The sequence below is a fragment of the Mauremys reevesii genome, linkage group 4 (genome assembly GCF_016161935.1).
Source record: "Mauremys reevesii isolate NIE-2019 linkage group 4, ASM1616193v1, whole genome shotgun sequence".
In the NCBI taxonomy this organism is placed as follows: Eukaryota; Metazoa; Chordata; order Testudines; family Geoemydidae; genus Mauremys; species Mauremys reevesii.
The window spans coordinates 61,853,238-61,866,097 of record NC_052626.1 but is presented as its reverse complement, the minus strand read 5'-3'; the positions used below and the strand labels follow the sequence as shown (position 1 = coordinate 61,866,097).

General features: G+C 42.1%; 1 protein-coding gene across 10 annotated transcripts in view; it reads left to right on the top strand.

Moving 5' to 3' along the window:
* SPTBN5 (spectrin beta, non-erythrocytic 5) overlaps positions 1-12,860 on the top strand; it is a 148,415-nt gene that overhangs the window by 101,229 nt on the left and 34,326 nt on the right. For all 10 annotated transcript variants that reach the window (XM_039536865.1, XM_039536861.1, XM_039536863.1 and 7 more), the window contains 8 exons: positions 972-1,086; positions 2,332-2,445; positions 5,800-5,921; positions 7,033-7,195; positions 9,099-9,287; positions 9,590-9,667; positions 11,062-11,234; positions 12,424-12,514. In XM_039536865.1, coding sequence (XP_039392799.1) covers positions 972-1,086; positions 2,332-2,445; positions 5,800-5,921; positions 7,033-7,195; positions 9,099-9,287; positions 9,590-9,667; positions 11,062-11,234; positions 12,424-12,514 — 1,045 coding nt within the window. The remainder of the gene's footprint in view (positions 1-971; positions 1,087-2,331; positions 2,446-5,799; positions 5,922-7,032; positions 7,196-9,098; positions 9,288-9,589; positions 9,668-11,061; positions 11,235-12,423; positions 12,515-12,860) is intronic.

Sequence of the window (12,860 nt, the reverse complement as noted above, 5' to 3'; positions counted from 1 at the left end):
ATGCTAGCTTCCACCTCTAGCCAATAAAGCTTCTTTAGTGACTGCCAATGCAGCACTTCAATTGGCCAGAAGGCTTTCCCGTTCAGCAAAGCAAAATTCATCTTTCCATCCTCAGAGATGGACATGCTTTCCTCACAATCAAACCCTGCTCCTGTGCATGGTAGCTTAGAGTACTTCTAATTGGTCATTGGGTTGCCCAGGTGAAGTTTTAAAAGGATGTCTTTCTCCCTTCCTGCTATGGTGGAATCTCGTGGCTGGGATGAGCATAGCTTGTATTATCAGGATAATAGAATCCTGGAGATTCAGGTGGTGGAGCCAGCCTTGGATACCCAGCCTGAGCTCTATATTTAACAGAACAACTCCATACCTCATTCCCACTACCATCTTGTCAAATTGTCTTTGTTTAATATCTGCCCTACAACAGGTTTTCTAGCTCTTCTCCAAGCTGCTGACCCCACAGCAGACTTTCTCCCCTCACAATAGATTGTCACTTTCTCCTTGATTTCTGCCAGTGGCTGCCATCTCCTGTCCCCAGTCTGACCCTGTCTGACTCCATACTAGTTCCATCCCAACTCCCTGAAAACCTGTATTCCTGGCCAACTTGTCCCACTTTTGCTGGTTCACAGCCCAGTGGCCAAATTGAGAATGAGCAGCATGAAGACGGGGTGTATGGGATTGTTGAGGGTTTCTGGCAGTTGGGTCAGGACTTGTTCCATGCAAGAGTCCTTCCCCACTGCTGGGAACCCGCTCTTGTCCTTATCTGAGATTCCCTTACCTAGACTCTAAATAATCCTAGAACAGTCACTTTCCGACACATTAAATCTTTACCTATGAGATGTATCTGGGCTGCCGTGGGAAGAGGGGGTCCATGCGTGAGGAAGCTCAGAAATCCCATGTTTGACTGTGATCTAGCTGCAGCTGAGGAAGTTCTGATATTCATGCTCTCCCCTAAACCTGTCTTTCAATAAAAGATGGACCAGTTTCCATGGTAACCTGAATGCATACAGGAGGAAGCTGGAGGGAGCCCTGGAGATCCATGCCTTAATCAGAGAAATTGATGACATCACGGAGAGAATTAGTGAGAAGGTGAGCTGCTCATGATTGTGTTAATTGAAGGGGCTTAATCCACTGAGAGAAATCACTTCCTCTTGAAGATAAGTGGGCACCCTGTAAAAGTGGATAAACTCCCATCCGTCCAATTATTATAGAGAGAATGAGCATTCAGAGGTGACCTATTATAATAGCCTCTGTGCAAAATAGGAATGGCAAAACCTCTTTAACCAACCTGTAAATCATGGAGCAAGCTCAGCTAGAGTAGTATACTGCTTCACTATCCCTGGGGTTTCCTATGAATCAGAGTCTGTAGAAAGACTGAAATGCAGTCAAATATAATGAAGACTTCTAGTTTGAAGGTATTGATAGTAATTGTCAAAAAATTCCAGATTAGGGTCAGAAATAAATGTTTTTGCAGTTAATACTGAAATATAGATTGACTGGGACTTTTTTTGTCGATGCCTAGACATTCAGGAGGTGGTTGGATACTTTAAAAGGGACACAGCAAGGTGCAGTGGATAAGATACTAGACTAAGTCAAGAGATTCAGGGTTCTATTCCTTGATGTACCATTGGCTCAGTGTGTGACGTTGGGCAAGTCACTTAATCTCTCTCTTTGCCTCAGTTTTCCCATTTGTAAACTGAGAATAATAATACCCATCATTGCTTTTTGCTTTGAGATCTATGAAAGAAAAATGCTATATAAGGACTAAGTGTTATTATTTCACATGTATGATTTTATATCATTCATATATGACTTTCTATATCAGCAAACACATACAATAGCACTTGTTAAACTTGGCAAACAATTTGTTGTAAAATTTTCCATAACAATTTTTGCCAATTAATTCCATGTTCTTCTTGAGTCTCCTAAATTTCACTTCCGGAAAAATTTTGAGGACTCAAAAATTCCCCTCAAATTTTCACAAAATGCACTTACATTGCAATTTTATGAATGATACATTGGCTATTAGCATTATGGTTTATGGAAAAATAAACAGTGAGGGATGAAGCAAAATAGAACGTCTCTCTCCTGCTTATGTTAAATACACAAGCATTCAGATACACACCAAGTCAAGCAGGGTTGGAAGTGGTCAAGGAGTTCTGAACTCTTGTTCTACCTCCATAAGTGGCACAGAGAGTTGTCACTATCATTGCATTGTTGAAATTTAGCATGGGGATAAAAGGAAGATTTTAAGAGAGAAGGAGAGAGGAAACATTTGAAGGAACTGAGATATGATCCTGTCATTTTTCTCCTTCTTCCACCCTACGCCCCAAGAGTGCACTGATACTAGCATTGGATTATGGGAAAGATGTGGAGAGTGTGGCAAACCTGATTCGACGACATGAGGAAATGGAGAGGGAAATCAGCGTCATCAAGTCCAAAATGGAGGTCAGAGGCTGTGGGGTAGAATACAAATTGGGGCTGCTAAAATAATGCTCTTTTTTTGTTTCTTTGTCTGTATTAAAATGCTTGATGAGCTCCTTCAGAGAGACCTAGTACAAGATGAACCGGGATGGGAACATAGCAGATAGAAAACTCAGAGGTCCTCAGAGCAGACTTCTTTATAATGAATTATTCTAGTTCCTTTGTGTTCCCCTCAATCCCAATTTGTCATATGAAATGCCCACCCTTCTGAAGTACTAAAGCTGAGAAGGAAGGGAACTTTTTTTTTTAGCATATTATGTTTCTCTCGTTTGGAGATGGTTCCACATCTCAGTGCTGGATTGGACCTTCCCTGAACTTGTGGAAAGTATGGATCCAGATCCCTATCGCATCTTTGCAACTTGGCTCCTATATCAGCAATGGACTAAGCCAAAAGTTTGTATCCATTTCTGTTCTAAAAAGTGGAAAAACACAATAGGCACAATTTCCAAGTGTAGTCCCCTAAACAGAATGTCCAAATGTCACATTTTAATGCTGTAAGCAGCTCGTATGCATGTAAAATTGACCTTTACATGACTAAGGGCTAATATGAGCATCCAAATGAGGTATCTGGGTCCTGTTCCAACTTCAGAGGCAGTAGCACAGGTTGTCACAGATTCAGTCTATACCCCCTGGTGGCCACCCACAAGGCAGCTGTAAGAGAAATTCAGTGCTCTGGGTTCTTGAATTCCTGAATGTTTTCAGTTTCTAGGGCCTAAACGGGATCAAGACACTGGCCCAATGTTAGGGTCCCTAGCCACACTCTTGAGGCATAGACCTACCTGCCACCCCTTTCTAAGAGCGGGAAACAGCTGTCCAGCTGCTTAGCCCCTTTGGGCATAGAGCAACCCTTCAGACTCCCATATACTTACACACCCTCTCCCAGAACCCCACCAAAAGGTATGAGCCTTCTGGAAGCTAGTAAGTAGCTGAAAAGCATTTGATACAGAGAGATGCTTTGCCCAGAGTCTAACTCAATTGTTCTTTCACTTAATCATATAAAGCACAGGAGCATATACATCATGTATAGAACATGACAAACATCCTAACTGCAATGACCCTCCCTACCTCACCCTTCCCTTGGGAGTCCTTGGGGAACCATCTGGGCTCAGGAAATCAAGCAGGGCCCCCTCCTTCATGCAGGTCTCTATATGCTAGGTTGCTTTTCTTTCCTCTCTAGCTGGATACAAAATGGCCAAAGACCCAAATAAATCAGCTCCTCCCAATGTATAACTCCTAGCCGGGCCGGATTTCCAATTAGGCACATTAGGCACATGCCTAAGGGCACCAGCGTTCTAGGGGCGCCTTACCTCTCTAAAACTGTGTGCAACACAATGGCCAGCTGTAAGCGGCGGGGAGGGTGCTGAAGATGCTGTGCCTAAGTTGTAAATCTGGCCCTGCATGTATCCGCTTTTGTCAGGCAACATTCTTGCCAGCTTCCCCAGGTGACCAGAGATCTCTGCCAGGTGACTTCGTTGCCAAGGCAACTTCTCCCCTGCTAAGCTTCATTGGGAGCCATCCTGCAGTTCCCCTTCAATGGAAGAGCACTTAACTTCAACGTCTCTCTCTTGCTATTCGTTTGCTACCAGTCTTTGGAATTCCAACCCAACATGGAGGCAAATAGACAACAGAGAAGGCAAAAGGCTGCACATTCAAAATGGAGTTTGCAGCCTGGTAAAGATAAATTCATAAATTGTAGAGAGATTCCCAGATAGTCACGCAGGTCACATGGGCTAGTGTTCCCAATTTAATTACCAACTGGAGATTTAAGGATCATTACTTATTTTGAATGCATGTTTGGAGGCCACAAATTTCTCTCAGCTTTCTTTGAAAAAAAATATGCAAAGGTAGAGAATGTGTGATAAATTCATAAAATAATACCCACTGGTTGTTAATCAGCTTTTTCATATTATGAAAATTATCAGTGACAATCCTATATATTTATTGTCTATTCCACACATACTATTAGTCATGTCCTGCAGTAAATTTAATGTGAAACGAGTATCTTTTTGGATTATTCCACCCCCCTCGCATATCACCGGAGACAAAATATGTTTTCTTGATGGACAAGTAACATTCTTCCTTCTAGATTTTTCATTATTTATAAATATATATTTTTCATTTCATCTTCATGGTGGAGGGTGGGGGATCCAGATGGTAATCCTGGGCAATTTGGTCAGGCTGTGTTAAATAATGGCAGTGGAACCTCACTAAATAGCACTTCAGTAAGCCACAAACCCACATTGAAAATGATGTTTTGAGACTGCAGTTTACTGAAGCAGAGCCAATGAGCTTCTGGTTCTGTGCTGCAGGTCAAGCCAGTGTCAGTAACATCATGTTCCCGTCAGGCCAGTGGGAGTGCATCATATTACCTCCTGGCACTCACTGATGCCCTGAAACAGAGCTAGGAATTAGCTGCTGGTGCACCTCATTCATAGCACAGTCTAGGCCTCAAACCGCATTCATCCACAATGGGCTTGGTCCCATTTGTGCAGATTACTGATGTTCTGCTGTACAGTTGTTTAAGGCAGTATCCTGGTCGTTTATTTTTTCACATGCTCACTGAACTGCAAAATTCAGTAGTGCACCATGAGTCATTAGGGAGAATTAGAGGTTCTTCGGTAGGTTTTGTTTTTGGAATATACATTAAAATCTGTAATCTCCAGCCAATTATCTAACAGCATTTGTTTTTATTGGTTTGATGCCCCTACACTGTGAGGTTCCTTTGCCTCACTTGTAGCTGCCATCACTTCTCATTCAAGTCACCAGTATAAACCAACAGAAGAACTCCTGTTTTAGCCACCTCTCATGCCAATGGCGTACATCCCAATAAACCAGAGAAGCCTGTATCTCTCACCAACAGAAGTTGCTCCAATAAAAGATATTACTTCACCCACCTTGTCTCTCTAATATCTTGGGACCGATACAGCTACAACAACACTGCATATAAAGGAGAAAGCATTCTTGTTACTTAAGGGTGAAACGTTCAAACGTCAGTGCCTAAGTGGTGCCAATAAATGTTCTCACACACACAGATAAACAGCATTTGTAAGTGTCAATTGATGTGTGTGTGAAAAATAGCATATAGTTACTTGGTTTGTGCATTTGGATGATTATTTGCAAACACAAATGTGGAGTCTGCACGCAACTACTGCCTGCGTATAATTTGTTGCCACAATTTTGGCACCCATGTTTGAAAACTGGGCCCTTAAAATAAGCCTCATCCCTTTCCTCCGAGCGATTGAGTGGAAAGGCTAGCTCATAGGAACCGATACAATAATTAATCTGAGTAAATGTAGTCCATTATAAATCTCTCCTCAGACACTGGAATTGAAATCTTTCCGCCTTTGCAAGATGAATCCATCCATAAATGACAAACTGAGTACAAAGCAAAGAGAGATGAAAGACAGCTGGCTACGGCTCCAGGGGCAGGCCAAACAAAGGTAAAGCCTTCTACCAGGCTACTATCTGAATCTCTGTCAGCAGAAACAGAGCTGCTCTTTGGGGCCCTGAAGGCAATTGCCATGGGCCACCAAAGTTCTCTGGGGACTTCATACAAAATCCGATGCAGACAGCTGGGCTTTACTTCTGCAGCACAATGTGGTTAATTTAATGGAATTTAAGTTCCACATACATATTTTTTATGTAAAATGAGTCCAGTAAAACTGTGGTTTATCCCAAAAATAATCTCTCTAAATTCCCCCAAATCCTCCAACCAGCCCTGGTGAGATCACTGTGTGCAGCAGTTATGTCTGGGTGGGGACGAAAGATTGTTTCTCAGGCCCATCCAAAAATGCAAAGGCTGGCTCTGAGCAGGAATCATCACTTCAGGGAGTGGCTGTGAAGGATTTTATAGTTGCTCCAGTTCTGGCCTCTCATGAGGAATCACTGAAGAAATAATGTCATCATGGTGATTCCAATGCAGTTTGCAGCTACTGTGAGCTCAGCTTAACAGCAACACTGTAAGGAGTCGTATGGGAATGCTGGATGACTTGAAGCTTACAAATTACCCCAGCCTCAGCTTCTCCCAGCAGGAGCTTTGTAGAGTAGTGGATCTCAACCAGGGGTACACGTACCCCTGGGGGTACACAGAGGTCTTCCAGGGGGTACATCAACTCATAAAGATATTTGCCTGATTGTACAACAGGCTGCATAAAAACTACTAGCGAAGTCAGTACAAGGTAACATTTCATACGGTCAATGACTTGTTTATACTGCTCTATATACTATACAGTGAAATGTCAGTACAATATTTATATTCCAATTGATTTATCTTAAAATTATACGGTTAAAAATGAGAAAGTGAGCAATTTTTCAGTCATAGTGCGCTGTGACACTTTTGTATTTTTATGTCTGATTTTGTAAACAGGTAGTTTTTAGGTGAGGTGAAACTTGGGAGTACACAAGACAAATCAGACTCCTGAAAGGGGTACAGCAGTCTGGAAAGGTTGAGAGCTGCTGTTGTAGATAATGGTGCAGGAGCAGGGGCTGTGCAGAGAAAGGAAGTAGACTGACCGTGTATTGGCTAATGCATAATTGTCCATCATGTGGCAGGAGGGAAAAGCTGGCAGCTTCTTACCAGTTGCAGAAGTTTAACTTGGAGCTAAAGGAGCTGCTAGATTGGATTCAAAAAATCAGAGGCTTAATGGAGACAGGGGGCCTTCCCAAAAGCCCAGCTGAGGCAGACAGCATGATTGAGGAGCATCATGAGAGAAAGGCAAGTAATGATCATCGCTTCAGGGTACTGTGATTGGAATTACTCACTGCAGGACACCCCTAGGGAACATGCTCCCTGTATCAGATCGTCCTTTCTCTTAAAATAAACAACTAAAAGATGCCAAAATATCATCTTTTCAGACTGAAGGTATCTGTGTATCCCCTGAACAGATATTGCATGGGGCTGCTTGCCCATTTGTGTTTCTCTAAACAATCCCATTGGTGTACATTAACCCTGCACTGGAGAGTCCACCTCTAGATATAAAAAGGTGCTTCAGTCTGCAAGCCCATTCAGCCCTTGACCACTCTGCCGAGACTGCTAACAAGGGTAGGGTGACAGATAGCAAGTGTGAAAAATTAGAAGGGGGGTGGAATAGGCACCTATGTAAGAAAAAGCCCCAAATATCTGGACTGTCCCTATAAAATCAGGACATATGGTCACCCTAAACAAGGGTGTCAGCTAGCACCAATTTTTTATGAGTTATGTTCTGTGATACAGACAGATGTCCACCGGGAAGTGGACTGAGATCACCAGCTTATTTCACAAAGGACACTGAATGGCCAGCAGGTGGTAATTTAGAGTCGCTGCTAGCCCATTTTGATACCCAGTGATGACAAGATGAAATACTCCTTATCCCAGTGTAAATTCCTTGAGTCACCTACTCCCCCTTCTGCTTGCTTAACTTTTTTGCAGATTTCCTACTAGGAGTGGAATCGCTAATTAACTTTGCAAAACAATGATCTATAAATATCATACAGTTACTACCTCTTCCCCATCCCAGCTGTTCCATCACTGTTTATCATGCTATTCCCCCTACCTTGTCAGATTTCCTTTGCAGTTTATTACCTTTCTGAACAGGCACATTCCCAGAATCATTAATGAAAGTTATGAATAAAAGTCCAGACGCTCTGTGGGTCCCAGCACTAACAAAATACAATCCTAATTAATCTTCCCGATCAGGATTTAATAACAGACTCCTGATATTCTCCTTTCTTCTGGCACAAGCTTTATGTGCTGCCAGTTTTCTCTCATGTCAGAAACTATCCAACAATGTTAATAATTTTATAATGCAGTAAAAAGAGGCTTCACCCAAAACAGATTCCAAATTTCCAGCCATAAAATGCACCGTAATTATTAATTTACACAAAGTTAAAAGCTATGCCCTCAAGGCCTAATAGTGAAGGAAAAGTTGGATCTAAGAATCAGCAGTGTTAATTTCAAGTGATTAATATTCCATCAGCTGTCTGTGATGTTTTACGTGTCCATCTTACTAAAAAGTGAGTGCACAATGGTATTTTTCTGAACAATTCTTTTATTTTCAAATAGTTTATATTGTAACTTCCACATTAAATGTATACGGCTCATAATAAATTACATTTTCACCTTAAAGATTCATTATACAGACATATTGCTACCTTTTTCTCACTTTAGAAGAGAACTTTAAACATGTTTCACTTTAACACAAAGAAAGAAGGTTAAACGGTGTCTGTAATGCAATAATCTGCTGCCAATTTATTTGGCAGGAGACGGGAGAAGAGAAATTCCAAGTACAATTTGCCATCTAGGGGCCACCCTTTATGAGAGAAAGGGATGACGTTATGCAAATTAAAAATCCACGTCCATTTAATTCTAAACATTTCCCATTCTGTTCCCAAATGAATCACAATCTTGATTTGCAGGGGACCAGTGCCTCTTCAAGAAATAAGGGTATTTGTTTTCCGTATTTATGTGCTTAGACTTTCCTTTGCTGTTTCAGTGACATAGCACAAAGATGAATGATTTTCCATACAAATATTAGTATTGGAAGGTTAAAATACAGTCCATTTCCTTCCCTTAAAGACCTATATCCTGAATAGCTGACTTTCCATAAATCTTTGACATCAATCTTTCTAATGAACTTTAGGCGGAGATTGAAGCCCGAATGGAAAGATTCAACTCACTTGGCAGCTTTGGTCAGAAACTTGCCAACTCTGGTCATTATGCAACCCCTGAGATCCACCAATCTCTCTCCAGATTGCAGCAAGCCTTGTCTGAACTGATCCAGGCATGGCAGGAGCAATATGTAAAACTGTTTCAGGCCCAGGACTTACAGGTAAGTGATCAACAGAAAAATGCAGCATCAATGAGAAAATCCAGTATCCTGAGTCCGAGTAGTTGTATATACCAGCAAGAGGGTTCTGTTAATAATAGCTAAATACTTACACGGTATACTTACTTACACTGTTTACATACACTTTTCATGTTCAAAGTGCTTGGTGTATTTTAGCTAATTAATCCTCACAATAGTCCTATAAAGCAGGTAAGTATTTACCAGCCCCATATTTACAGATGAGCATTATCCCTGTTTTACAGGCTAGAGGCTGAACTCACAGTTACTTTTTCTCCCCTAAACAGAAATTCTTTGGCTACGTGGAGCAGAACGAGAGCTGGCTCAGCAGCAAAGAGGCCTTCTTGGCCAATGAGGATTTAGGGGTAGGTGAGCTGGATAATGACAACATTTCCATTGGAGCAGGGAGACATCAGTGAGAAGATGGGGAAGGTGTGAAATACTGTGTCATCCTGTGAGCCTTTTTTAAATCCCCATGTAGCGCTGCTTCATGAGGAGGTCCCTGCTGCATCTTGCTGTTTATGCAGAATCCTGTTTCTTTTATTTGTTTTGTACACAGAAGGCTCAGGCTTTCAACATCAGATATAGTGAAATATTCTACCTACCCCTGTTAGAGGTGGAAGCTGGAATTACATCTGTGACCTGTCACATATGGCCCAGGAAAACATATCCATCAGTGTGAATAACATGGAATATGTCTGGTGTTGGTGTCTGGTGTCTGTCTCTCCAGGGGTGGATGTACACATGTTCAGTACCATCCATTGAAATATATGGCTTCCAATGAATCCCTGCTATATTTCCCATTCATTTTCAGCTCATGAATGCACAGACAATATCCTATTGAGTTCCGTCTGCCTTTCAGTTATGTTGCTGATGATGGCCCGCCTCCAAAGTTTCATATAAATGTCTGGATATTTGGATACTTCTCTGGTGCATTGTGATCTGAAAACAGGGCTAGAATTTTCATGATGATAACTTTCCTCAAGAGATTGCCAATGCTTTCTAGTGTCATCCAGGATGGAAGTAATGGGAGAAACATGCCTGAGTAGTTATAGTATTTTGACACCTCTGATTCTGGATAGGAAGTCCAGAGAAATGCAAAAGAGAGAGAGAGAGATCTGAGTCATGAAATTCAGATCACAAAGTTCAGGGAACTTCAGTGTCCATGCTTCTGACAAAACTGGACTTGAGTCATCCAGTTCAAATCTGGATCTGAGCTTTCTCAAAGTTCATAGGTTAGATCTGGTGCTCTGGTTTAAATCTCTCTCTCTGTCTCTCTGTGACATATTTTTTCATCAACCCTGATCCCAGCTTGTCATCCCATATTTATGTGCTTCCAGTAGATATTTCTTGCAAGGTTAGATTATTACTAAATCCACTAAAATGTTAGTCTTCTTTCCTGTGTCTTCCTACGAGGGCAGGAGAAGGCTCAGTATCTCCAAACCTCCGTCAGCTCTCTGTATCGAGCAATGTTGAGTGCTCTGTCCTTACACTCCAGCATATGGAGCTAAGCATCCAGCAGATTGCTCAGCACTGAAGCAGACAGATCTTGAACTGCTGCCTGCACATGGTGGGTGGAAAATCCTTGAAGGTCAGGGGACTGTGGTCTCAAATTCAAAGGCCAATACATTTGCAGGAGGATTTGTGAGGGAAGGGTAATGATGGTTTAATTCCTGAGTCTGGAATGTGGTGGATGGTATGACTTCCATTGAGAGCGGCTTCCTTCTAACGATGGATATTATCATTGAATCCCATCCAGGATTCTGTGTCCAGTGTGGAGAGCCTGCAGCGGAAACACATGCAGTTTGAAAAGGCTCTGGAAGCCCAGATGGAGAAGATCAATGTGATGGCCTCCTTTGCACAGCAACTGAGGCAGAACAAGCATTATGACTCGGAGAACATCACAAACAAGTGTCAGGCTATTCTGAGGAGGTAAAGCCAACCCCTTTCCCTGTCACTGTTACCCAGCCTTGTCCAAGTGAGACCCTTCCTGCTCTACTCCTTTATGTTTAGATATTTTAGAAGAACCATAGGCATTGGTCTGTACTTAATCCACACAGCACTTTGTGCTGAGGCCCTGCCACATTTTGCAAGCTAAGAAAGCTTGAGGCAGGTCAGTATTTCCATGGGAGACTTTCAAGGAACGTCTCGGTGCTGCAGGAAGAGGTGTTGGTGATTCAGAAAGAGACACATCTCTCTGCATCTGTACTGAATCAGTGTCCCTGCCTGGTATTAGGGATGCAGTGCTGCATAGACATAGCCCCTTATGGATAAGAAACTAGAGGGCTGTCATGACCAATTGAGGTCATTAAACATCCCTTGGCAGTTTTCACAACTGTAAAGGGGTTGACCCAAAGTCCTGACCAAATTCCCAATGGGAGTATTTGTGTTCTGTCTAAATTTCATCCTTTAATTTCAGTTGCATAAGGTGTTCTTCACATCTTGTCCTAAAACATTGCATGTTGTTTTAGTGCACTGTTAAACAGCTGTTCACACTCGGCGTGACTGAAACGATCTGTGTATAGTTTGTAAAGTACTTTGAGATCCTTTGGGATGAAATGGGACATATAAATATATTATAGTGACCATGTTATCTCATGTATGAATTTACTTGAATACAGTACTCAGGGCCTCGATTACTTGTCACACTTCATACTGTTTCCTCTGTAGTCTGTAATAATGGGAGAGGCTGCATTTCAGAATGGTGCAGCTTTAAAATGATAAACTTCCACAGCTGAACCATATTTCAGAAACAAGAAATGTTGTAGGTGATGTGCATCTAGGCACAATGTCAAGATTAGCTTGCTGATCACGTGGCAGCCTGTACAGCCATCCACGGAAGGCGTTGGTAGTGCTAGCTGGTGACAGGTATTGTGTGTGCCTGTGCTGTTCATGTTTTCAACATACAACTTTTAATGGTGGCTAACTACAGAACCCCTGAGCATCAAGACTTCCATGCTAACTTATATGATAGTTGGGTTATATGGATAGGTATCCACTAGAACATAAGGTCACATTGCAAACCTGAGTTTTAGAGGTGAAAGGCTAAAATGCTACCCACTTATGCCAACTAGTCTCTTCTGCTGTAGCTTTGTTCTCATGTGTCTCTTTTTAATCCCAGGAAAGATAAACTGCTGGAGAATGCCCTAGCTCGCAGGCATGTGCTGGAGGAATCCAGACTATTGCAGAGATTTCTTCAGAATTCCTTTGAGGTACAGTTATATCTTCCTCACGTTGCTATGATTTCTTAAAACATTTGATGACTCAGAGGTGCTGTTTGGGCATGAATCCCTGAAGTTTTTTTACTTCAAGGAACTGAGGCTAGAATGACATCAGATGAGGCGAGAAGATATAGGCGAAAAGAAAGAAGGCACCTTCTTCAACTCTCAAGCCACACCTGCCTCCCCACCTAAAATTCCATCCACTTCTGAGGGTTTGTCTACACTGCAGCACACTGTGTGCCATGGGAGTGTCAACTGCAGAGTACATCAAAGTGTTGTGCACTAACTGCTCCATGTGAACACTGCTGGCATGAACTAATAGATACCTAGTTTGCGT